General features: G+C 35.2%; 1 protein-coding gene across 17 annotated transcripts in view; it reads right to left on the bottom strand.

Moving 5' to 3' along the window:
- TBL1XR1 (transducin beta like 1 X-linked receptor 1) overlaps positions 1-26366 on the bottom strand; it is a 175785-nt gene that overhangs the window by 5301 nt on the left and 144118 nt on the right. For all 17 annotated transcript variants that reach the window (XM_021071196.1, XM_021071208.1, XM_021071197.1 and 14 more), the window contains 11 exons: positions 25054-25276; positions 24171-24303; positions 23669-23810; positions 20634-20697; positions 20442-20539; positions 18485-18545; positions 8819-8940; positions 8615-8689; positions 4904-5031; positions 3903-4068; positions 662-763 (listed from right to left, as the gene is read on the bottom strand). In XM_021071196.1, coding sequence (XP_020926855.1) covers positions 662-763; positions 3903-4068; positions 4904-5031; positions 8615-8689; positions 8819-8940; positions 18485-18545; positions 20442-20539; positions 20634-20697; positions 23669-23810; positions 24171-24303; positions 25054-25276 — 1314 coding nt within the window. The remainder of the gene's footprint in view (positions 1-661; positions 764-3902; positions 4069-4903; positions 5032-8614; positions 8690-8818; positions 8941-18484; positions 18546-20441; positions 20540-20633; positions 20698-23668; positions 23811-24170; positions 24304-25053; positions 25277-26366) is intronic.

Here is a 26366-nt window from a genome sequence, read left to right on the forward strand (position 1 = left end):
AGCCATTAACTAGTTTTCTGTAATGAATTGGCCAACCTCATCCTGACAGTCTCTCAGTATCACTCACTCCTCAATGCAGACTCTACTGCCTCTATTCCCCCTTTTCTGGGCAACCAACACTCTTCTGCAAGGAAGACACAATAGAAACAGTCACTAAAAATTCAAATCTCGGAGTTCCCACTGTGGCGCAAAGCAATCGGTAGCATCTCTGGAGCACCAGGACTCAGCCTGGCATAGTGTGTTAAAGTTACAACTGCGGCCTGGATCTGAGCCCTGGCCCAGAAACTCCATATGCCTCGGGGTGGCCCAAACAAAGAAACAAACCAATCTAGTATTAAAAAATACTTCAAATCTCTCTCAGAGTGGTATTCTGCTATATGTAATTACATTGATGAAAGTCTACACTAAAAATAAATGTCCATTTATTGATTATGAAGGCACTTTTTTGGCAAAGAGCTTAAATTCTGTTTATGTTATCTGAATTAAATGAACATGAGAAGTACAGAGCCTTCAGTAAAAAAGATCAATACCATATCATAAAATGCATCTTAAAAAGAACACTTTCGTAGTCACTACCACAATAAGCCACATTTATTCACTATGCTTCTCTCTCACACACACACACACACACACCCCTTTGGAAACACTTCATTGTACTTACTGAACCATCTGATGCACTGGCTCCAACCTTGTCTCCTGCTGCATTCCAACAAACTTCAAAAATTCCACCTGTTCCCCTATAGCTGTGAACAAGAGCACCTGTCTAAAATAATGAAAAGCAGAATCTTAAAAATGATAAAATACATTATTACATATGTTTAAATACTAAGATAGGAATATTACATGTCTTTATTTCCAACAATCCAAGATAGGATTTAGCTTCAATTGTGAAATAAGCACAAGTTTTGAAATACTAGAAACATAATATGATGATGCTTTTACAGAAAAATAACACTAGCCTGCTCTCAACAGATCATTCTATCTATACCCAGCCCTGCCCCCATACATCCAGTTTCTCCAGTATTAATAACCATTCTTAGCTAAGATGTCTTTGGCCTCTTTGACATCGTTAACAATGGCTAGAAGTAAACATTCTATGCAGGACATGAAATAAATTTTTGTTATTGCTGTTTAAATATGCATGAATATAGCAAACACAGAGAAATAAAATTGTCAGAATTTCTTTGACAAAACATCCTAAAGAGGAAGAAGTATAATGAACTAGTAAAGGCAATTCCAGTTTAAAAATGTTAGCTATTGCACATTTACTGAGTAGCCAGTCTCTAGGCTAGGAGAATTATTAAAGAAGCTAAAAGAACATATGTACACTGTTACACAAAGATGTTATAAATTAAAAAAAAAAGTACACCCAGAAACACTACCAATTTCATCAACTTAGCTGAATCATAACTCAATTATTTTATTTCTTCAGCAACAGAAACCAAAACCAATACACAAATGCATTCTCCTAGGAATCTAGTCATCACATAGGGCAAAAGTGAGAGGTTCTGATGTGAGAAACTGAAAAAGAATGAAAAATATGCTTTCGGTGTTCTGTCCTGACAAACCAGAAATATATCCCCCAGCTTCATGGTGACTGAAAAAATTCAAACTAAAAGTAGCAGAACTACCTAAAAACAAGGCAGCAAAACATGTATCTTGTAAATAACTTCTGTGACAGCCAGCCCTAAGTTAATCAGTAAACTGGAAAACCATTTCCCCCTGCTTTCTTCTTCAGAGTCAGTCTGGTAATACTGCAGAAATCACAAATGCACTGCTATAGCTGACCACAGCCAGGAAGGCTCAACTGCTTTACTTCCCCCCTACCTAGAATTTCTCACATTCTAAGAGATGAATGAAAAAGTATGAGTAAAGTATGTCTTAAGTACATAGAGTTAGGAGAGAAAGGAGTGGTTGCCAACAAAATCTAATAGAAAGTAAAATCTAAAGAACAGTTAACATACTAATACTTTCTTTTTACCAATTTCTAAGCTTGAATTAGGCTGTAATTGAACCAAAACAGCATGGTCAACAAGCCAGAGCTGTCACATTAACAAATACTAAAGGATCCTCAGCATCTACTCAAATCTGTGATCTATCAAATGCTTAGGTAACATATCATCCAAGTAATGAAAGAAAAAAACTAGATGTATATATGATAAAAACATGATGACTTTTTCTGCACTAAACATTCACAAGATGCATGTTACCATTTTCAAACTTAAAAGTAAAACGACACTGATTTACAATAGGGATACAACCAAACAGTATAGATAGTTGCTCAAATGCCCTTAAAAGTCTAGCAGTATCTTCTCTCAGAACTCTGTAGTTCAACACCCAGATTTACTTTTAACTTAATTTACTCAATGGAGTAAATGAGTGATGGAAAATGTATACAACAGACAGATTATCTGTAGATCATATCTAAGAAGCTTCTGCTATTCAGTCACAACAGGAAGATTACCTTGAAAGGAAAGCTAAGGAAATATAAACTATTAGAAGTAATTAGAGAGCTCAGCAGGGTTGATGAAGTCAACATTAACATGTCAAAATTCATGATGTTCCAAATGAGTAAACACCACTAAGTAACCACCAGCAAGTAAAGGAATATATTTTTTAAAAGATGCTATATTCGTGGTAACAATAAAGTCCATACGGCAACTCAGAATAAATTAAGAAAAAAGATATTTATGAAGAAATTATAAAACTTTACTAAAGGGGGAAAAAAAAGACTTCATGAGGGGGGCTTACAGACTTACAAAGTTACAGCTGTTAAAACTAAGCTAATAATGCAGGTACATACAAATGTATCAATCAATGGAATACAAGAGAATTTATGAACAAACCACCTAAGACTTAATGTGTGAAAGAAGTGACATTATGAAATAGAACTAAACTTCACACCATATACAAAAGCCAATTCTAAGGGAGTTAAAAACATAAAAGAAAAAAATTAAACCATGGGAGTATAAAATGAACGAATCATAATGCTTTTATTTACCAAAAAAACTCACCAAGAACGAAAGCAAAACTAGTAAAAGTTACCTGTAGAGGACCAAGAAAAAAACAGGAGCAAAACTTCTCAGTGTGTCTTGGCGCATGTGGGGCTCGGGGGTGGGGGGAGAGACACGGAGCAGTTGAAGACCATCTGAATGTATAACTTAATCAAAAATAGTTTTTAAAATGATGATTTACACAAAATAGGCTGATGAGTTATGATGGTCAACTGCACAAAGAGAAATAGCCCACAATAAATTATTATGTGTACACTTCAACCAGTAAAGATCTGATCTTCGTGGGGTGGGGGAGTGAACAGTGGCGCCAGGGAGAGTCACATGACTGCTATTAAAGAAACAGTACGTGGCACATAAAAACTGAAACACTGAGAAGATTAAAAATATGAAAGCAACAAGCAATTTCCTCCACTTTTAAGAAGGCATCTCTGTAGCACAGTCACTAAATAGGTAGTAGAGTTTTAAGTTTGTTTCTGATAAATCATGTGTTCAGTTACAAAACCTTATGCTTTAGTACATGTTCTTTTTTACTACTCATATATATTTCCTTCAGAGACAATTCTTTTAGAGAATGAGGAAATTATATCATTTATCTACATAAATGCATCTTAAATGCTCATATTTTATCTGCAAAATTGTTTAAGAAAGTAAAACAGAGAATCTAAATTTATTTCTAAGTTCTGGTCTATATTATGAAAATATAACTTCAGTTTGTTTCAATCTTTACTGAGCTGTAAAATCCCAAAAAAGTACTCATTTAAAACTTAAGAGCCTTTTGAATTAATGCCACAACAGGGATGACAACCGAAAATTAAAAAAAAAAAAAAATGTATAGGCAAATGCTTATTAATTTAAGTGTACTCGACTATTTAAATAAATCAGACATACCTGTGTGTTCCAGATGTGCACACATTTGTCAAAAGAACCACTTGCCAGATACCGGCCATCAGGACTGAAAGCTACACTGTACACAGGCTCTTGGTGTTTTGTCAAAGTGTGGATGCAAATTCCTCGGTCTACATCCCATAATCTAACAGTAGAATCAAAGGATGCACTGACAAGGGAGGGAAAAAAATGATTTTATAAGTAATGAAATATTCTCAGCCCCATCCCCAATCTATAATATTCAGCCATTTCTAATTGCTAGCTACAAACTCCTTGAAAAGCAGATTGTGCTGTTAGGAAGAAAGTGTTCCGGAAATACAGCTGACAGAGGAGAAAAGGCAGCTTTATCAAGAGCATCTCCAAGTCCCTTTTATTGGAAAACATAAATGAACTAATTCACTGTATTCCTTTGCTTTTTAAATAATTCCTTTATGTTGACACATGAATTTTTTTTTTTTTTTTTTTTTTGCTTTTTAGGGCTGCACCTGCTGCATGTGGAAGTTCCCAGGCTAGGGGTCGAATAGGAGCTATAGCTGCTGGCCTATACCACAACCACAGCAAAACCAGATCTAAGCTCTATCTTCGACCTACACCACAGCTCACAGCAACACCAGATCTTTTAACCCACTGAGCATGGGTAGGGATCGACCCTGCGTCCTCATGACTGAGCCGTGATAGGAACTCCCTGATAAAGTTTTGAAATGCTGAACTAAATATACATTTAACTTATTCTTTCTTTAAAATGCTGAACAAACTTTATTGCGATATGCTGCAATTACCTGGGTTTTTATCAGTATTTGCTATCATCAATATATACTTGATTTCTCCAGATACAAAAACCCACTGTGACCTGAAATAATAAAACTCTGTGCTTAATGGCTCCCAATTAAAAAATATTGCTTGCAGGACACATTCCCATTTCATGGAATTTTCCTAATTATCTGTCATTTATTTTTTCTTTGTAAAAGATTCCTATAGGAAAAGTAAAACATAGTGTTTGTTACCTTGCTAACATAAGGTTGGCATTTGGGTTATTTGTCCCTGGCCCTGTTGGACTCCATTTGATAGTATAAATTTCTTTATTATGTGCTTGCAAATCATGGACACAATTATCTTGTTTCATACTCCAGATCTAAGCAAAAAAAGAGAAGTGTAGGTAGTTATTTTTCCATACAAAGCTTGCATTTATAATACTATCTTTCCAGTCCAAAATATAAGCAGTATAACCAGAACAGTAATTACAGAGATCAAGGGAATATACACAAAGAAATCAAAATACAGTAGAATATATATTTATCTTTTAAAAATGACAAATTAGCTTCAGGTCCTTTTTAAATATTCACTATTGTGAAGCTTCAGGATTGAGTTAACTGTGGTTCTAAGATCACTTTTGATAGTTTCAGATGGTACAAACTTCAACATAACTTCCTTGGGTAATGACGGTGCAATGTTTAAGGTATTAGTTTTTATGCTGTCCTTTAAATAAAAGATCTACATTATAAATTCCTCTTAAAATTTAAAATCAGGAATTATTTTCCAATGGAGCAAACAGATAAACAATATACAGATAATATGATTCATACTGACACCAAAGCACAGGCAACAAAAGCAAAAAAAAAAAACAGGCAAGTGGGACTACAAGCTATACATTTAAAGCTTCTGCACAGCAAGGAAGTAACAGTCAACCTAAAGAATGACAGAAAATATTGCAAGCCATATATCCGATCAGGAGTTAATATCCAAAATATATAAGGAAATTCCATATCTCAAGAGCAAAAAAACTAATAACCCAATTTAAAAAATGGACAAAGGACTTGAATAGATATTTCTCCAAAGAATATATACAGATGGTCAATGTGTATATTAAAAAATGATCAATATACTAATTATCATGGAAATGCAAATCAAAACTATGATGTGATATCACCTCACAACTGTTAGGATAGCTGTTTTAAATTTTTAAAGTGTTGTCAAGAATGTGGAAAAACTGGACCCTGTACACTGTTGATGTGAATACAAAATAGTGTAGCCACTATGAAAAACAGGATAGACAGAGGTTCTCCCCCAAATTTTAAGAACTACCACTATATGATCCAGCAGTTCCACTTCTGGGTATTTATCCAAAAAAATTAAAACCAGGATCTTGATGAGGTATCTGTACTCCCACGTTCACTGCAGCAGTATTCACAAAAGCCAAGACAGGGAAACAACCTAAGTGTCCATCAACAGATGAATGGATAAAGAAAATATACATACAAACATACAATGGCGTTTTAGTGTGTGTTTTTTTATTTTCCTTCATTTTTGGCTGCACCCACTGCAGGCCAATGTGGGCCTACAATGGAGCATTATTCAGCCTTAACATATATGGAAATCCTGTTACATGTGACAACATAGATAAATCTTAATGACAAATACTATATGATTCCACTTACATGAGGTGTCTAAGAGTCAGAGTCATAAAAGAAAAGAACGTTGATTTCCAGGGGCTGGGAAGAGGGGGAGTTCCTAACCAACAAGTATAAATTTTCAGTTCTAGAGATTTACTGTACAACATTTTACCTATAGATAACAGTTCTGTACTGTATACTTAAAAATCTGTTAACAGATCTCACATTAAATGTTATCATAACAAAATTTAAAAATTTTAGGTGATTCATACAGAAGAAACCATGAAAAGTAAACAAATCAATAAATGAAGTTAAAATGGTGAGTAGAGAATAATCCTTTTTTGAGCTGAAAACATGTCTATGTATGTAAGATTAATAACATTATTTTTGGGGGAAAATTAAGAGAAACCTAGACCAAGAGTATTTCTGATAAAGTCATTTCAATAAAGACGGGGGAAATCTTGCCAAATACACACACACACCAAACCCAAGTGCTAACAAAAACAAAGTTACTGAGCTTCACACTTCTGCAACGTAACTAGTAAAAGATAATGATGCAACATCATAGTGTTTTGTATTTTAGGTATATATAACTCCATATAAATAAAGCTAAAAGATGTTTCCAAAACGTATTTAATTTGACCTTCCAATAGCACTGACACTATTGACCACTTTCATCCATCACCTCCCTTAAAATATTCTTCTCTATACATACTGTTTCCACTGAGGTCTTTCCTCCTCCCAGGTTTCCTTTTGGAAGCTCATTGCTCTTGAGCTGGTAAATGTTGGGGTTTTAAAACTTTTTACTATTCTTTTATGTATACTTTCTATCCACACAATTGTGTTTATGATCATGGTTCTGAATGACCACCCATCTATTGAGAATTACCAAATTTTTATGTCAAGCTTAAGAGTTGTTCTCTGGGCATGAGACACCCCCCCGCCCAGCACCTCCATTTGCATGACTCAAAAGCACTGTCCAAGCTGGACCTAATTTTCTCACTCATCTGCTCTTTCTTGTTTTCAAAATATGGCTTCACTAGACATTATCCATCCTTCTAGCTTCTATTTAAAATTTTATAATTTTATAACCTTTTACTTAGATTTAAAATTTTATAACCTTTTATTATTCTTTGGACAAAGAAAAGCTCTCTAACACTTTCTAATATAAACTTATCTCTCTAGCTGCAACTCAATCCATGACAGTCAGCTCTCTAGTTACATGGCTTCTTTCATTTCCTCATATGTACCATACTCTGTTCCAGAAGAGTGTTTTTTTTTCCCCCATTTTATAAGCATTATGAATGTGCATGCAAAGTAGGCTCACAAACAAAACCATGAAGAAAAGCATATTTACCAGCGATATTTGCAAGGGAACCCAGGCTTGAGAAAAAGTAACTAAAAACACAGCAAGTGTTTAAGGAAAAAAACCACGTAACCTTGACAACCTGGAGAAGGAAAAGCAGTTTCCCTCACAATTATCCTATCTGTAAAGGTCATCACATCTGCAGTCACTGGCATTGCAAAGTCAAAGATAAATTATGTTCAGCAGAGTTAGCATGATGAAGGAAAGGGCTCAAGCTTCATTAATTTTTGTTTGCTTTGTTTTTCTCTTTTTAGGGCCACACGTGAGGCATATAGGGGTCAAATTGGAGCTGTTGCTTTGCCACACCAAAAGCAATGCCAGACAGGAGCCGCGTCCAAGACCTACACCATAGCTTACAGCAGCAACACTGGATCCTTAGCCCACTGAACAAGGCCAGGGAATGAACCCGCATCCTTATGGATACTAGTCGGGTTTGTCACTACTTTGCCACCACTACGGGAAACTCTGCTCCATTAGTTTTGAAGATTAGTATTATCTCAAGATAATACATAAAGATTTTTTTTTTCTCTAACTTTGGTATGTGATATGCTTAGGTAGTAAGTATTAGTTTTTAGTTATGCAACAAGAAGAACATGAATTCACATTGAGATGCATCAACTAGGCTCACTGATTAAGTGATTCTCTGCTATCTATCAGTTTCCCAGGAAAGGTGGTAAACATTCACACAAAGCAAAATTAAATTACTACAATTCACAGAATTTCAGTCAAATCCATGAATCCTACAAAGAGCTTCACTCATATGTCAAACCCTTACATGTTCAAATAACCTTTAATTGCACCAATATATGACTCTCTAATAGTGAAGACAGTTATAACAGCACAGATCTTATTAGTATCATAATTCCCATCAATAAGAGAGACAATCTAAACAATCTCAAAATGGCCAAAGCAGCCGCACTGTGTGACTTCACCACACTTCTGCCCACCATGTGAATTACCTTCAAAGTCATGTCATCAGAACAGGAGGCCAGAAGATTGCCAGTTGGGTCCCATTTGATAGCATTTACTTCATTCTAAAAACAATAGTAAATATTCACATTTTATAGATTTGATTGTTCTTTGGGTATTAAAAACAGATACTTAAAACCACTCTGAAATTACTTATTCATCATAATAACTTGAAAGGGAAAAAAGTTTCTCACCGTGTGTCCCTGGAATGTTTTAATAGGTCTGTCTTGTCCTAATTTACAGACATGAATGCACATATCTGTACTACAAGAAGCAAAGGTGTTGTTGCTCTGCCAATCAACATCCAATGCTGGTGCTGAAAAGGAAAAAAGGCAAGGTACACATTTATTTCACATGTACTGAAATCTAGGAACTTTAGTTTTAAACCATGGTTGAACATTAACTTTGCTAACAAAAACTTAAACATTTTACTTTATACTTTTTATGATACTAATAGAACTTTTTAAATGATAGTATTTACATACCACAAATATTAATAAATTTCAGTTTGGTTGTCTCTATGTGAGACACAGCCTAATAGAGTACACTGGCCTGGTTACCAGGAGATTAGGGTTCCTGAGAGCATGCTAGGCAAATTACTAGCACTGGATTCTTGGTTCTTCATTTGTAAAATGATAAAATTAAATGCGACACTACATTTCCTAATACTTTTATAATGCTGTGAGTGTTCAATGGACAAGAAGCCTTATTTTGTCACTAAGTAGTGTGCCCTAAGCAAGTCATCCAACCTCTCATGTTATTTTTCTTACCTAAAAAAATGGAGATAAAGCCTCTAAGCTAGTGCAAAAGAATTCTATGAAAATAAAGTGAGATAATGTGTACTGAAAGTACTTTGTAAATTACAAGTTAAAACAAGTATTACATTTCATTTCCATTATCTATTCAATTGATAAAATGGAATATTGCATGATTCACAAATATATTTTCTTCTAAGTGATTCTTGTCAAATAACTCTTAAAATTTACATCATTGAATTTAAAACCTCAGAGGACCAAAAGCTGGCTGGCATTTAATACTTATTTTAGCTCTGATACAATTAAAGATTCTTTCATTTTCTCCTGTTGCAAAGTGCAAAGCTCTCTATAATTAGCAATGCAGATTAAGGTAATAATACCAAGTAATTGAGTTACATAACAGAAGTATACCAGAAATTCACAGCAGGAGATAGTTGGTTTGGAGGAAAGAGAAGGAAACGGGAGATTCAAAAACCAAGCACCCTTGGCTCAAGATGAGGAAAACCCTGAGGTATAACAAACACTCCTGAGCCCTGCCTGGATCAGGCTGAGCCTGGAGCTTCTTCACCAGAAGCTGCTCACTTCCTTGGCTCCTTGCCTCTTTGCCATTCTGCTTTCCACATACAGTTCCTCGACTTACTTCTCTGGGAAGGCTTTTTAAAGTAAATCAATCAAGGTCTGCTCCTGGTAGATTCCAACTACATCTATCAAGTCAGTAAACAAAAATACAGGCCAACTGTGATTAGCACTGTGTGTGGACTCTGTTATTTGTGTGCAACATTCTTAAAGCAACGCAGATGACCATCCTATTCACCTCTCCGTCAGCCTGTCCTCAGGTCCATTCCTTACCACACTTTGCTCTGCTACATTCTGCATTCAGGGGCTGATGACTACAAATTACATGTTCAAGGCCCTTCTGCCTGCAGGTTCCAGATGGGTTCAAACAATAGAAGACACTGTCAAGAACCCAGGGTCAGGAGAAAGAAAGTAGACAGGCAATTCTGCTGTCATCTACCAGGCTGGGTCTTTGACAATGACTATGATTGCTCCACGGCACCTACTCTCGCTAGGCAGCATCTCCTCTGAGGTTCCCATTCCCATGGGTAGTTGGTGGCAGGTTTACAGCAGTTGTTAAACTCTGGGTTACCTTATTCTCCTCTATTTTCACTCTTCCAATACTTCTACAACTATATCCTTGTTATATTCCTTTTCTTGGATTACCTGGTTTAAATTCTGTTTTTGTGCCTGGAATTTGATTCATTAACTTAGTACACTTTCATCTTGCATTAAGTATTATTAGTTAAGATATAATTCTAAAAAGTTTTAACAAAATGGTTCTTCAGTAAATAAATTTTTATGGTGTTAGGAATTGGGGGATGTTAAAAATCTAACTAATTTAAAAGACAAAGATAAACTAAAATGCTATGAAGGTCAAATATCCATTCATTATGTTTGAAAACTGTGTTAATTTGGTCGAGAGTTTTTGCAAAATATTCAAGAGGAGGCTAAGAAAATTAGAAATAGCATTCAAACAAATACAGAATTACTTTCAGAACAAAATGCAAACAAACTGCATTACCAGGTAAAGATAACTGGAGGAAGCTGGGGTGACACATGACTTTTATGAATAATGCTTCTGTGATATGTCTGGCTCATAAGATACAATGATCACAGATTGGGGTAATCTAAGAACCCATACCTCCTTACTTTATATTTACTCCTAAAATGAGTCTAGGTACTACAAGTTCTTTGGGATAGAAACACATCTCTAAAATAAAATATTTTTATTTAGGTAATATGTGAGAGGGGAGTTTGCTCTTACTGGTTTCATTTCATACATGACGAAAGAGGTTAAGAAAAATTACTTTTGCATTCCTGGACCTAAGATTCAATTTCTGTGTTCTCCAATTCTGATTTATTTTGTGTTAATCCATGCATCCCTCCTAATTTAGAAAGCTAACAGGAGTTCCCATCGTGGCACAGTGGTTAACGAATCGACTAGGAACCATGAGCTTGCGGGTTTGATCCCTGCCCTTGCTCAGTGGGTTGACGATCTGGCGTTGCCGTGAGCTGTGGTGTAGGTTGCAGATGCGGCTTGGATCCAGCGTTGCTGTGGCTCTGGTGTAGGCCGGCAGCTACAGCTCCGATTAGACACCTAGCCTGGGAACCTCCATATGCCGTGAGAGCGGCTCAATAAATAGCAAAAAGACAAAAAAAAAAAAAAAAAAAAAAAAAAGAAAGGTAACAAACCAATGAGGGGAGGGGAAAAGAACATTTATTATTCATTTGCTTTTTTTTTAAAAAGTTCACAGAGATATAATTCACATACCATAATCTTCCCCATTTAAAATGTGCAAATCAAATGGTTTTTAGTATATTACATTAATAATTTTAAACTACTGTGGTCATAAAGAACTTTGTTATTTAATTGAGTGTACAATTCAGTTGTATCAATTACATTCACAATGTTGTGCCAGTATCACCACTATCTTTGAAACTTTTTCATTACCCCAAATGGAAACTTTGTAATTACTAAGCAATAACTCTCCATTTTCCCCTCTGCCCAGCCTGTGATAACCTTGAATCTTCACTTTGTGACTCTATTAATTTACCTATTCCAGATAATTCATACAAGTAGAAGAGTCATGCTCTCAGCCCTTTTGTATCTGGTGTATTTCACTTAGCATAACGTGCACAAGTTCTCTAGTACTGTACCATACATCAGGACTTCATTACTTTTTATGGCTAAATAGTAATCCATTGTATACATAGACTACATTCTGTTTGTCCATTCAGCTGCTAATGGACAGTGCGTTGCTCCCACCCTTTGTATATAATAATGCTGCTACAAACAATGATGTACAAGAATGTGTTCAAGTCCCTGACTTCAAGTCAAATCTTTTGGATACATACCTAGGAGTAGAACTGCTGGGTCATATGATCATTCTATGTTTAGCCTTCTGAGGAACTGTCATACTATTTTCCACAATGACTATACCACTTTACATACCTACTAGCAAAGTACAAGGATTCTAATTTCTCCACATCGTCCTAACCAGTTATTTTTTAATAACCATCCTGATGAATATAATGTGGTATTCATTTTATGATCATGATTTATGGTTTATGTAAGAGAATATATGGAAGAAAATACAGTACAGGAAATAAAATACGGCAATTTAAAAAGTATGGTATACTTTCATTCCTGGTCAAGATGGAGTAACGGGAACAAAATTTATCTATTACCCAAACAACCAAGAAATTTACAAAATAGATTAAATAACAGTAGTTCAAGACTCTGCGCACCAGGAAGCAAAGGACAGTGGTTGCTTATAGAGAAGGGAAATCAACTAACAATGTGCCTTTATAACTGCTCAAATTTTATGATCTGGGAAATGTCCAAATCTTGGCACAGGGAAAAGAAATCTCCCTAGCAAGAGATCAATGAAATTCCTGGGCTGAAGAGATAAAGCTCAAAATCTGGGGAGATGAAGGCAGCTAGAAGTCACAGGGCAGAGTACTAGAAAGGAAACAGCTATGCAAATGGAGAGGTCTAAAGGTCTACAATGGGCCCTACTCACATTTAGCACATGCTAATCAGCAGAAGTATGTGAAGATACTAGCTGAGACCTGGGAAAGAACCACTCCAAAGGATTAGAAGAAACAATTTCTGATACTCAAGGTTGGGAAAAGTGTCTATATCCACAAGACCAGAAAACCTTTTGATTCATGGAACACTAGTTAGAGTACATTTAGGTTTTTGCCTCAGTATCAGGAAATTATTAGCCCTACACTGAGCACTGTTTCACTACCATTTAACAAAATCTTATAAGCATGACCCCAAAGGATCAAACCATTTATTTTCAAACAATTTAACTGTGACCTAAAATAAATTTCACAAATACTTTAAAAAATACAGAAGTATCCAGCAACCAAAAAAGTGAAATTCACAAAATCTCATTACCTATCAAAAGTAACAAGGCATGCAAAGATGTAAGAATGTATGACCAAAGCAAAGAGAAAAATCAAATCAAAATTGACCAAGAACCAGACACAGATGTTAGAATTCACAAAGACTTTAAAGCACTTGCAACTATATATTGTATGTTCAAATAGCTGAGTAGAGAAAAATAAAAAATTTAAACTTCTAGCAATTAAAACTGAAACATGTGAGATAAAAAATGTACTAGATGAAATAAACTACAGATTAGATGCTGCAGAAAAAATGATGAACCTGAGCTCAGAACGGAGACAATCCAAAATTATTAAAACAAATAAACAAACAAACAAACAAAAAAACAGAGGAAAACTGAATAAAAAAATGAACAAGACAACTTTCCATTGTGGCACCACAGAAACGAATCCGACTAGTATCCATGAGGATGTGGTAGGTTCAATTCCTGGCCTTGCTCAGTGGGTAGGGGATCTGGCATTGTTATGAGCTGTAGTCACAGATGTGGCTCACATCCTGCATTGCTGTGACTGTGGTGTTGCCTGGTAACTGTAGCTCTGACAGTTGCTAACTAACCTAGGAACTTAAATATGCCAGAGGTGCAGCTCTAAAAAGCAAAAAAAAAAAAAAAAAAAAAAAGTATTCTCTAAAAATAACGATCAAAAAATTTCCATATTTGAAGAAAACTATGAATGAGTAAATCCAATAAGCTCTAAGGACAAGAAACTAAGAAAATTAAAGCAAGGCACAACATAGTCAAAGCTGCGTACAGCCCTGCATTACTGAACAAAATCAGTGATAAGAAGAAAATCTTAAAAATAGCCAAAGAAAACAAGACAAATTATGTGCAGGGTGATAAAAGATGAAAATGGTAGCAATTTCAAATTGAAAATAATGTAAATAAGAGGATAACAGAACAACATTAAAAAAAATACTGAAAGAAAAAAAAAAAAAAACCACTATCAACTACAGAATTCTATATCCAACAAAAATACCTTTCAAAAATAAAGATGAAATAAAGACTTGTTCATGTATACAAAAAGAATTCATCAACATCAGATTTGCATCATAAGGAGTTCTAGAGCAGCTCAGGTAGAAAGTAATACTAGATAAAACTATGATAATTTTGCAAAGGAATGAAGGGTTGGAAAAGACAACTACATGAGTGAAAATTATTACTTAATCCCTTTAAAACATCACTTGAAGGTAGATGGTGCCAAATTAAAGATGTATACTATAAATTCCAATGCCAAAAAAGATTTACAGTTAATAACCCACCAACGAAGGGAAAATGTTATCATAAAAATATTCAGATAAGTCAAATGGAAGCAGAAAAATAGGAAAAGAGATACATAAAAATATGATTAATTAATATTCTTTTTATGGCCACACCTGTGGCCTATGGAAGTTTGTCGGCTATGAGTCAAATAAGAGCTTCAGCTGCTGGCCTATGCTACAGCAAAGCTGGATCCAAGCCACATCTGCAACCTAAACCACAACTTGCAGCAATGCCAGATCCTTAACCCACAAAGCAAGGCAGGGATCAAACACACATCCTCATGGACACTAAGTCGGGTTCTTAACCTGCTGAGCCACAACAGGAACTCCAAAATATGACTAAACTAAATGCAATCATATCAATAATCACACTAAATGTAAACAGCTTAAATATTGCCATTAAAAGGCAGAAGTTGATATTTAATGAACAAGTTGATATATGATGCCTACATAAAATACACTGCAAATATAAAGACAACAAGATTGAAAATAAAAGCTCAGAGGAATATACACCATGTCAAAATTAACCAAAAGAAAATCAGAAGGGCTATATTAGTATCAAAGTAGATTTTAGAGCTCAGAAAATAAAACGGAAAAAAGAGGGTCATTAGCAAAATGATAAAGGAGTCAATTCAACATTCTTCAAAATTCATGTCCTAATAATACTGTTTCAAAACATGTGAAGCAAAATATGACAGAGCTTCAAAGAAAATAGAAATTACTGTGTTTTCCAATTATTGTTGATGATTTCAAAACCCCTCTCTCAGTAACAGGTGGCATGAGTAGACAGAAAAAGTAGTAAAGGCTATAAAAGATGTGAACATTATCAAACAATCTGACCTAAATGATATTTACGGGAACAATGGAATTAAATCAGAAAGCAATATTAAAAAGAATCTGAAAAGTTTCAAAATACTCAGAAATTAACACACTTCTAAATAAACCAGCGTCAAAGAAGAAATAATCAAAACTAGAAAGTATTTTGAACTGAACAAAAACAGAACACATAAAAAGTTGTGAGATGTCAGTAAATAGGGGTAAATTTATAGCACTAAATATCTGTATTAGAAAAGCAGAAAGGTCTCAAATCAGGGACTCCAACATCTTTATTAAGCAAACAGAAAAAGAGCAAATTATATTGACACTGAAAGCATGATAGATAAAAGAACAAATGAATAATTTAAGGAATTCAACATAAACAATGTCTGATCTTTGAAGGATACTGTCAAAACAATGCAAAGACAAGCCACAAACTGAAAGATAATACTTGATAAAGGACTTCTTTCCAGAATATAGAGTTCACAAAACTCAGTGATAAGAAAACAGCAAAGTTAAAATAAAAATCCAAAGAATTGAACAGATACTTCACCAAAGAGGACATAAAGAAAGTAAATTAACACATAAGATGCTCATCATCATTAGCCATTAGGAAATACAAATGAAAACCACACTGAGATACCACTACACATTTATTAGAGTGGCTACAACTTAAAAGACTGACCACATACCAAATGCTGGCAAGGATATGGAGAGACTGGAATACCCACTGCTATTGCGAATGCAAACCAGTGTGGAAAACATAAACTTTAGAAAACTGTTTGGCAGTTGTTAAGTTAAACATATACCTACGATTACCTAGCCATAACTTTTCTATATTTTTACATAAGAAACAGGAAAACACAAGTTCAAAAAATAAAAACTTGTACATGAGTGTTGATAGCATTTTTATTTTTAATAGCTAAAACCTGGAAACAACTCGAATTTGCTTCAACAGGTAAATGGATAACAATTTGATATATCCACATAACGGAATACTACTCATAAATCAAAAGCAATGCAAGATAATTATGCAGAGAAAGAAAACAGACCAAAAACAAAAAATACATACTATGTGATTCTATTTATATAATGTAAACTAATTTCTGGTGAGAGAAAGACATCAGTGACTACCTGGCAAAGTAGGAGAGAATGATTTCAAAGGGGCAGGAGGAAACTTCTGAAGCTAAGAGATGTATCAGACCAAAACCAAAAATACATACTATGTGATTCTATTTATATAATGTAAACTAATTTCTGGTGAGGGAAAGACATCAGTGACTACCTGGGAAAGTAGGAGGGAATGATTTCAAAGGGGCAGGAGGAAACTTCTGAAGCTAAGAGATGTATTGTTTTGAGTGTGGTGATGGTTTCAATGCTGTGTGTATATATATATACACACATGAATATACCAAATTGTGCAATTTAAATGCATATAGATGATTTTATGTCAATTATACCTCAATAAAGCCATTTAAAAAACCAAAAAGCATGGCAGGAAAGAATACCATGTGTAAAAAGCTTATTTATTTGTAAAACGACACTGTTTACACCTCACTGGGTTGTAGCCAACATTAAATGGGAATTACATATACAAGGGCATCATCTCCAGTGCAAAGGTGGTTTGGTACATGTTCCATAGCAGGTAGTAACGGTGTCACACGCACACTTATTTCAATGTTCCATCAATTCTAGGATGTAGGAGAAACTTTTAAGCAGAACAACCAGAGGTCTAAAAAAATTCTATCTGGGTGAGGACTAGAAGCAAAGGTGAAAAGGGGGTAAAACAGGTAAAAAGAAATTGATGTGTAAATGCTTATTAATATGGTAAGCTTAAATCAAGCTGAACTGTTTAACATAATACTTGCAAAATTATGTTACTGAAATACTACTGAAAAATCATTTTTGTACCTTATCTAGCTTGTATAATCACACTAAATAGAGAAATACAAGAAAGGAAAATGCCAGAAGCTGTACATTTTGATTTTAAAGGTGACATTGGTGCTCGCTTTGGCAGCACATATGTACTAAAACTGGACCGATACAGAAAGATTAGCATGGCCCCTGCGCAAGGATGACACGCAAATTCGTGAAGTGTTCCATGTTTAAAAAAAAAAAAAAAAAGTCACATTGGCTGTTTGTGAAAAGGATGTTACTAAAGATTTGAAAATAACAAGAGTTAATTAAGTTAATCTCCAATTCAGAACTCTTCCCAACCATAACAAAATTCTGCAAGACGCAATTAAATAAAGTAGTGCTAAAACCACTGTTCTAATAATTATTAGGCATCATGTTCCAGTTTAACATCAGTTCCTGTAACCTGAAAACCTCCTGAAAGCAAGCACAAAAAGTTCTAGGCTGCATGGGAATGAAGGTACTAAAATCTAGCTGACTACACATCAGGATATATGCTCTGGCGCATGGCCTTTATCATGCAGGAAGGGGTACACTATTCTGGGAGTCAGATTTCAGTATCACACTATTTCTTAAAAGAGAAAAACTTCAAAAACACCAATGTTCCAGCAACACCGGAAAATCCAAATGATTTTTAGTTAACGTTATGTCATTTTATTTCATGATTTAGATACATAAATCCAAAATAAAAAATGACACTATCTAAATTTATAGGAGTTTATGCAGTATTTTCACATATACTGGCCTCATCCTCTTAACAAATGGTATTATTTTCATCCTCATTTACAGACAGAAAAAATGAGGCTCAGAAAGGTTAAATGATTTGCTCAATCTTAAAGCTTGTTAAGTGGGGTGGAACTGACATTCAAACCTAGACCTCCTGACTCAAAAATCTATGTTCTTAACCATTAAATAAGCCTAAATGAACGAAGCTGCAAATGCTTTTTTATGGTACATTTCACAGGAAACGTTTGATGATCCTCTGACAATTAACAATCTGAAAGTCATGGAACATCAGCTCCTCAAAGGACTAGTAACAAGACTGATACGTGGTATTTCAAGATTTTTAAATGAATTATATGGTATTAAAAGTTTAATTAGAAAAAACAGAAGCTCTAGTTCTCATGTAAATTGTGAAGACTTACCTGAATGAAAAGGAAATTGTTGCTTGGCTTCACCAGTGTGTGCATCCCAAATAATTGTAGTCTGAGATAGAAAACAAAAATATATTGCTAAGAAGTTAAAAGGAGTTTATCAGATACAGACATTAGATGCCTAAATATATAAAAGGAATATGAAATGTCAGAGTGCATTTCATTTAACAGTTACCTTTAGTACAGCAAAGCTATGTTCCACTTTGGGGTGGAAGACTATTAAGCAGTTTAATTCTTCCTTGGTGACTTCTCATCAGTCAACTTACTTCAATAACTATTACAAGGTATCTATACTTACCAGACATTCTATCAGACTGCTTAAGAAACTCCATTGCAATAGTTTACTTAATGTAAGATTATTTTGTTTTGTTTTGTTTATTTATTTTGCTTTTTAGGGCCGCACCCACAGCATATGTGGATTCCCAGGCTAGCGGTCCAACTGGAGCCACAGCTGCTGGCCTACACCACAGCCATAGCAGGGTGGGATCCCAGTCATGTCTGCAACCTACACAACTCACAGGAATGTCAGATCCTTAACCCACTGAGTGAGGCCAGGGATCGAACCACAACCTCATGGCTCCTAGTCTGATTTGTTTCCGCTGCACCACAACGTGAACTCCATACTTAATGTAAGATTTTTTTAGCTATAGCCATAAGAAGGTAAATTTTTGGTTAATAAAAATCAGCTAACTAAGATTTTTTTTTTTTTTTTTTTTTTTTTTTTGCCTGTCCCTAGGCACATGGAGTTCCTGGGCCAGAGATCAGATCTGAGCTGCAGTTTTGACTCACGCTACAGCTGTGGCAATGCCAGAGGTTAACCCACTGTGCCAGGCCAGGGATCAAACTTGCATCCCAGGGCTCACGAGATACCACCAATCCTGTTGGGTCACAGCAGACACTCCCCCAATATTAAGATTTTTGAAGTTCGCATTTATATACAACAGCAGCTTGAATTATGACAATAATTAAAATTAAATTTCCTTCCCATTATTAATTTTATAACTTTGGGGTATATAGTGGCAGTAAATATTAATAGGGCTTTTCTTTCACATTCCTGCCCCCTTTACATTTCTTCCCTTTTTCTACTTCCCTTTTTGACATCTCAACTATGCACATGTACCTTCATAGATTAAAATAAACTGTATTCATTTTGGGAGGTGTGGTAAAAGAAATAAGAAAATGAAGAAGAGCCAATGATTTCAACCTATCTATATTTACCAGACTCATTAGGTGAAAAGAGCTAAAAAGACTCTGAATTTCTTACATTTTCAATTGAGTATCAGGAGTTCAGCTAACAGATTGGCTCTAAGGTTTCCTATGGATTCGCCATAGAACCATAGTCACTGATGAGATAAACTAAAAACTGCACAAGGGAAGCAAAGAGTATGGGAAGTATGACATTCATTATGACTCAAATTCCAATAAAAATGAGGAGTGGTCACACAGATAAGGAATAAAGGATATTCTGATAAGTAGATTCAGGAATGAGCTCACAGAAAATCTAAGCATTCCTATTACTACCATAAATTCATCCTAAATTTCCCAAATATGAATGTTTCATTATTTATGTGATTAGCAGAGAAAAATATTACTTTCAATTATACTCTTTAACAAATTACCCCTTTGTGTGTGTGTGTGTGTGTGTGTGTGTGTGTGTGTGTGTGTGTTTGTCTTTTCTAGGGCTGTAACTGTGGCATATGGAAGCTAGGGGTCCAATCCGAGCTGCAGCCGCCCAGCCTATGCCAGAGCCACAGCAATGAAGGATCTGAGCCGTGTCTGGGACCTACATCACAGCTCACAGCCACGCCAGATCCTTAACCCACTGAATGAGGCCAGGAATCAAACCTGCAACCTCATGGTTCCTAGTCTGATTCGTTAACCACTGAGCCACAACGGGAACTCCATAACAAATTAACCTTTATAGAAGTTAGTTTAATATTCTTTTTACCTTGTCTACTCCAGCACTTAGGATGAAATTTCCTTTCTTATTCCACTTTAATGCAAATATAGGACCTTTATGCTGCCCCAAGGTGCTAGCAAGGTTACCTAATATTCAAAAGGAAAAACATTAAAATTACTTTAAACTGTATAACTTAGATCAACACTAATAGCAAATGAAAAGAAAAAGTGCTTCATTTACCATCTTTAGTCCATATTCTGGCAAATCCATCATAGGAACCAGTTGCTAGAAGTGTACCTTCACTCTGTAAGAGAAACATACTTCTTCAATTAAAAAATCCAGAAAGGACATTTAATTGTTATCAGAATATTTCATGTTTAAATCCCAGGTACAGCTGATCTGTGACATTCTCTGCTTCAAAACCTTCAGCTTTGCCTACTTGGAAGAGCCATGAAAGGCCTACAGAAAACCCTTCATTGCTGTAGAATTTTGTCAGCATTTAGTCATGATGTGAGCCTCATGTCAAAATCTCAAGAATGGCAGCAACTGCTCTGGTGCAGGATCAACATCACTCTTGTGCATGCTAAAGTTTACTACATTCCCATAGGTGCACGTGACTAAAGATGGGGGTGGGGTGATGGATTAGGAAGGACATCAAAATCATAACTTTATAATGATTCAGGAAAAGTAGAGAGAACCCTTTCAAAATATTTCATTACGATTAGAAGTTTTTATAAAGACCTCCCTCTAAATCTTTTATTGTCTAAACTATGTGTCTGTATGTCTGTGTGTGTTCCAAATAATATTGTTGTTTCAGATGATCAGATACTTAAATATCACTGAATGTTTCTTTCCTTTCTTAATTATTTCCCAATATGAAATCCTTACAATAAAAACAGCAACACAAGAAAAAGAGCCAGAAAAGAGTGTAGACTGACTTTATAGTTAATGAAGTAAGTACAGTTGCCTGGAACTACTCTACTATGAGGAGAAATCTATACCAATTTCTCTAATCCTATATTCCCTTATTCCCTTACATGTGCCTTACTTGATTAATGGTACAACACAAGGACACACTTAACTTATTCTACGGAAGTACAAGTGACAGAATACACAAAACAGACTATTGCCCGGATGAGTAAACATTATTAGAGAGAGAGAGAGAGAGAGAGAGAGAGAGAATGCAAGCCTGCCTTACTCTGTACTTTTTGATACTTTCCAGTAAGTGTATTGAAAACACAGTCACCTTTTTCAGACCTCAAGTCATTTACCTGTACAGGTAAGTGGCAAACGAATGTTGGTTCTATGGGTTGTAGACTGAGATTTGCTAGGATTTGAAAAGGCCCTAAGGAAGAAGCAGCAATGCTGAAGCCAACAGCAAAATCTTAATTTCAGACTCGGAACAATGGAAAGTTTCCTTCTAAAATGGTCCCCAAATGTTTTAAGATCATGGACCACTAAAGTAGGAAAAGAACACTTTAAAGATCAGATATTTCACAGGCTCTTGCTTTAGTCATGGAAAAGAGCCATTAATCAACAGTAATATATTCCCCTTTTAGTGGAAGATTTAAGCTTGTAGTGAAAATAAATCTTCAAAAGTCCACACTTTAAAAAACTTTTAACTTGCAGTTCAGAACCACCAAGTTCAACATACCATTTATTAACCATTCTTTTCAGTGTAATCAGTAAACTTCATTTAATTAACATGGCCTCCAAGACAAACAGATTAAGAAAGACAGAAGGCCTTTAATCTATGATATAGTTAGGTACCATATTAAGAAGACAATTCTTAGTTCTGACCCTTCGACCAAGTAATAACTGAAATGTGCTAAACTTCTTTTCATTTCTAGAATTCTCAAATTTATACAGGGGAAGAATAAACACATTGCTGGAAATTTAGAAAAGAATATTAAAAAATCTTACCTATGAGTTCTGGAAGAATTTCATAGAGTAATCATGTTTAAAGATAGAGCTCATTTCTTGGAATAAGATTTGGAAAATCCTTTGGAAAGCCCCACAAAGTTGTTAAACAGAGGCCAGAGAAGGAGAAGATGTCCACTTGCTAAGGAAAGGACAGCTGACCCTAAAAATTCTTAGTAACACTGGTGTCTGAAAGGCTTCTCAGAACTGGGGTGGGGGGTGGTGTTTAAGAAACTGATGTAAAGTTACAAGGAAGAAAAAGGCAACATGGGATAAAGAGAAAGATACAGAAACTTTAAAAATGGTGATTTCCTGCAAATTAATAATGGGACTGCAAACAAAGCTGTTAATCATGTATTTGAGGAGTTCCTGCTGTGGCTCAACGGTAATAAACCCAACTAGAATCCCTCAGGATGCAGGTTCGACCCCAGGCCTCGCTCAGTAGGTTAAAGGATCTGGCATTGCGGTGGGCTGTGGTGTAGGTTGCAGATGCAGCCTGGATCTGCAGCTCCAATTTGACCCCTAGACTGGGAACTTCCATATGCCACAGCTGCAGCTCTTAAAAGAAAAAAAATCATATATCTGAAACTGAAAGGATAAAGCTTTATCAATAATGAAATAAAACTTTCTAGTAAATCAGAGTAGTCAAGTTATCCTAGAAAGATTCTGAATAATATATAGAATTAGAGAATGTTAAGATTCATACAGCTAGAATGCAGCTTGGAAGACATCTAGACAAACAGTTCCTGATGAAAACTTCATTGCCAACTGCATGCTAAGGTCTCCTATATTCCAATAGATGTACATGACTAAAGATGGAGTGGGGTGATAGTCTGGGAAGGACATCAAAATTATAACTTTATAATGATTCAGTAAAAGTAAAAGACAGCTGGCAAAGAAGTTTTTATCAGTTCTCAGCTAAATAAGAGAAAGAAGAATATGTTTTTATTGTACAGATTTCCCTTATACCTCCAGCAAAAGGCTTAGTAGTTAAGAATTTACTATGTGCTTGTTACTGATTTTCATTTTTACTTCATTTATGTGGGACCATTAATACATACATTAATACTTTACATGTAAGGAAAGTGAAGCACAGAGTGATAGACCAGTTATATGCAAAGGTTCTGCAGCTAGATAAACTGAGGAGCTGGAAGATGAACTTTGGCCTGCTTGCTTGAGCAGTCTTTGTTTTTGACACATTAGAGAGGTGGGGACTCCTAGTTTGTTGTTCTTACTAGTCAGTGAAATCCAAAAAGTAACTGAACAAACAGACATACCCTGTCTTAAGTCTGAGGCTCAGAGAAGTTCAGTATATTAATAACTAGATCCATCATGGACAATACAGTAATACTCACATTCCAATCTAGAGATGTCACATCCTTGTTGCTTGGGACATCTTGCCCTCCTTCTCGTATACAATGTCTAAGTACTAACTGTGTGGAGCCACTAGTGCTATTTTCACTAAGATTCCATATTCTTGCTGTTGAGTCTCCAGACCTATAAAGTATGCAATATATTTTAAATCCTCATGATATTCTCAAGTATTCCAGAATCAAGGCAACATATTTACATCCTATTATTAATAAGGCAAAAAAAAAAAAAAAAAAAAAAAACTAGACTATCAGAGATTTCCATTTCCAACATTTTTCTCAGTCTCCACTTTGGGGGCCACCAAGCACTAGCTTAATTAAAGCATCTAAGATTACATTATGAATAAATAAAGAGGTACAGAGGCAAAATGACCATAAATAAGCAACAACAAAACCCTGAAAATATAAGGAATGTATTTATAACATATACAATAATTCAGCAAGATACTTTTAGAAATCCATTTTAGTTTCACTCTGAGAAACATACCCTGATGCCAAGAGATCACTAACAGGGTTCCAGGCACAGATGAAAACTTCTGATTCATGTCCCCTTAACACAACTGCTTTATTAGGAGGGATTTCAACATCCCCATCCACTTCCATCATATCAGTATGATTATCTGCAACATGAGATATAAGGGGAAAATTCTAGTTAGGTAGTCCTATTTTAATATCTGGGGGGGGGGGGGGGGAGAAGAATTCCTAACCAGCTAATATCTCCTTTAAAATATAGTATAACCTTTTTTTCATTGTAGCAGACAATGGTGAAAATGACTATACAGTATTTATCACATGAATAATAAATTCTTATCTTTAGTTAAGTATGAGTATATATTTTTAAAATAGATGTGTATCTGAGTGTATGTTCAGAGATGAGGGTCGTGGGGAATAGGAACAGAGAAAGACTGGGAGACAAAGGTTAGAACCAAAGCTAAAATGATAAAATGGTTTGAATTAAATATAATTCTTGCCAATACTATTCTGAGTTTCTGCCAGTAGGGGTTGCTGATATCATTCATATAACATTAGAGTTGCCTTTATATCTCCATGTCAAAGCTTTACTGTATTTATTAATGACTGGTGTTACAAATTATATTTAGAAACCAAATCCAGGTACAAAATTCATTTAACATTAGAAAAATGGTTTCTAAATAATTTAAAAAGAAAAAAAATCTATGAAAGTAAATCTAACTACACGGAGTTTTAGGTATACAAATTTGAATTGTGTGATATAAATTAGGGAAATAAGTTAGTATAAATGAAATACATGATGTTACTTCAACTTAGAAAATGAGGTATCCCCACAGGGGAAAGTTTTTTTTTTTTTTTCTTTTCTGAAAAGGAGTTTTAAAATTCCGCTCTCAACTCACTTGCTATAGTATGTGCTCCATTCTCCTCCCCATTTGCTGTATTTTCTCCATTTTTTGCAGATCCTTGTTGATTTGTTGCAGCTGCGGCAGCTGCAGCAGCTGCTGCTTGTTGCTGTGCAAGTTTATCTCTATAAGCTTGTTGTCTTGTTTGTACTACATCAGGCATCACGGCATCTATCAGTGACAGAGACTCTATTGGTCGGCCATCAAACAAGGTACCATCCTGGATTTGAAAAATTATGAGAAAAAAAAAAATCAAAGATAACACATTTAGAGTAATTTGTATTCATACAGGTCAACACCAGATATGAAAATCTTCATTCCAAGACAAAACATTTTGAGATACTTTTCTGAATGCATGTAAGAAAGAAACGAATCAGAAGGGAAGAAGGTAACTATAAGAAGTACTGCAAACAGCTGTTTAAATTTTCTTCCTCACTTTGTTCATACTCTTAAATGGTACAGTTATTAAAGCTGAAATACTGACAGGGAATAATAAAAAGTAGGCATGGATGATAAAAAGGCTTATTAATTACACTCCAAAATATTGTTTTTTAAAAGCAATATGGAGTAGTTGATACAATGATATTTGATGCCACATTTTAGTGAATGCTTCTATAAAACAAAAAATTTTAAAAATAGTTTTTGTTGAAGTTCTCTTGTGGTGCAGTGGGTTAAGGATCCAGTGTTGTCACTGCTGTGGCTCAGGGTACTGCTGTGATGCAGATTCGATCCTTGGCCTGGGAACTCCCACATGCTGCAGGTGAAGGCCAAAAAAAAAAAAAAAACAACAACAAAAAAAAGCTTTTGTTGAATTCCAAATTTTCTTGAGATTTGACTAAAATTTTAAAACAGAAATAGATGTAAGATATTATGCCATACAATTATCTTATTTTACTAACACTGAAATAAAGGCACAAAAAGGATTAAAGACTTGGCAGCTCCACAGTTAGTCAATGGCGTTGAGATCTGTTAACCAGTGCTGTTCAAAGTGCAATCCAAGGACCAAATGCGCCATCATCACCTGGTAACTTGTTAGAAATGTAGATTCAAACCTACTGAATCAAAATCTCGCAAGGGCTCAAGAATCCTTGTTTTAATAAGCTCTATGGGAGAACTAACATTTGAGAAGTAGGACCATGACTCATAAACTAGTGCTCTTTAATTTTATCAAGTTGCTATAATGTCTCAAAGCTCCTCTCATTGACATCAGGAAGTTTACAATTAGTAAGTTCTCCAGCAAACACAAGAAGACACAGAGCAAGTCAGAAATTGAAACAGTGCATATTACAGCATATGCACATGTGAACCCT

The sequence above is a fragment of the Sus scrofa genome, chromosome 13 (genome assembly GCF_000003025.6).
Source record: "Sus scrofa isolate TJ Tabasco breed Duroc chromosome 13, Sscrofa11.1, whole genome shotgun sequence".
In the NCBI taxonomy this organism is placed as follows: Eukaryota; Metazoa; Chordata; class Mammalia; order Artiodactyla; family Suidae; genus Sus; species Sus scrofa.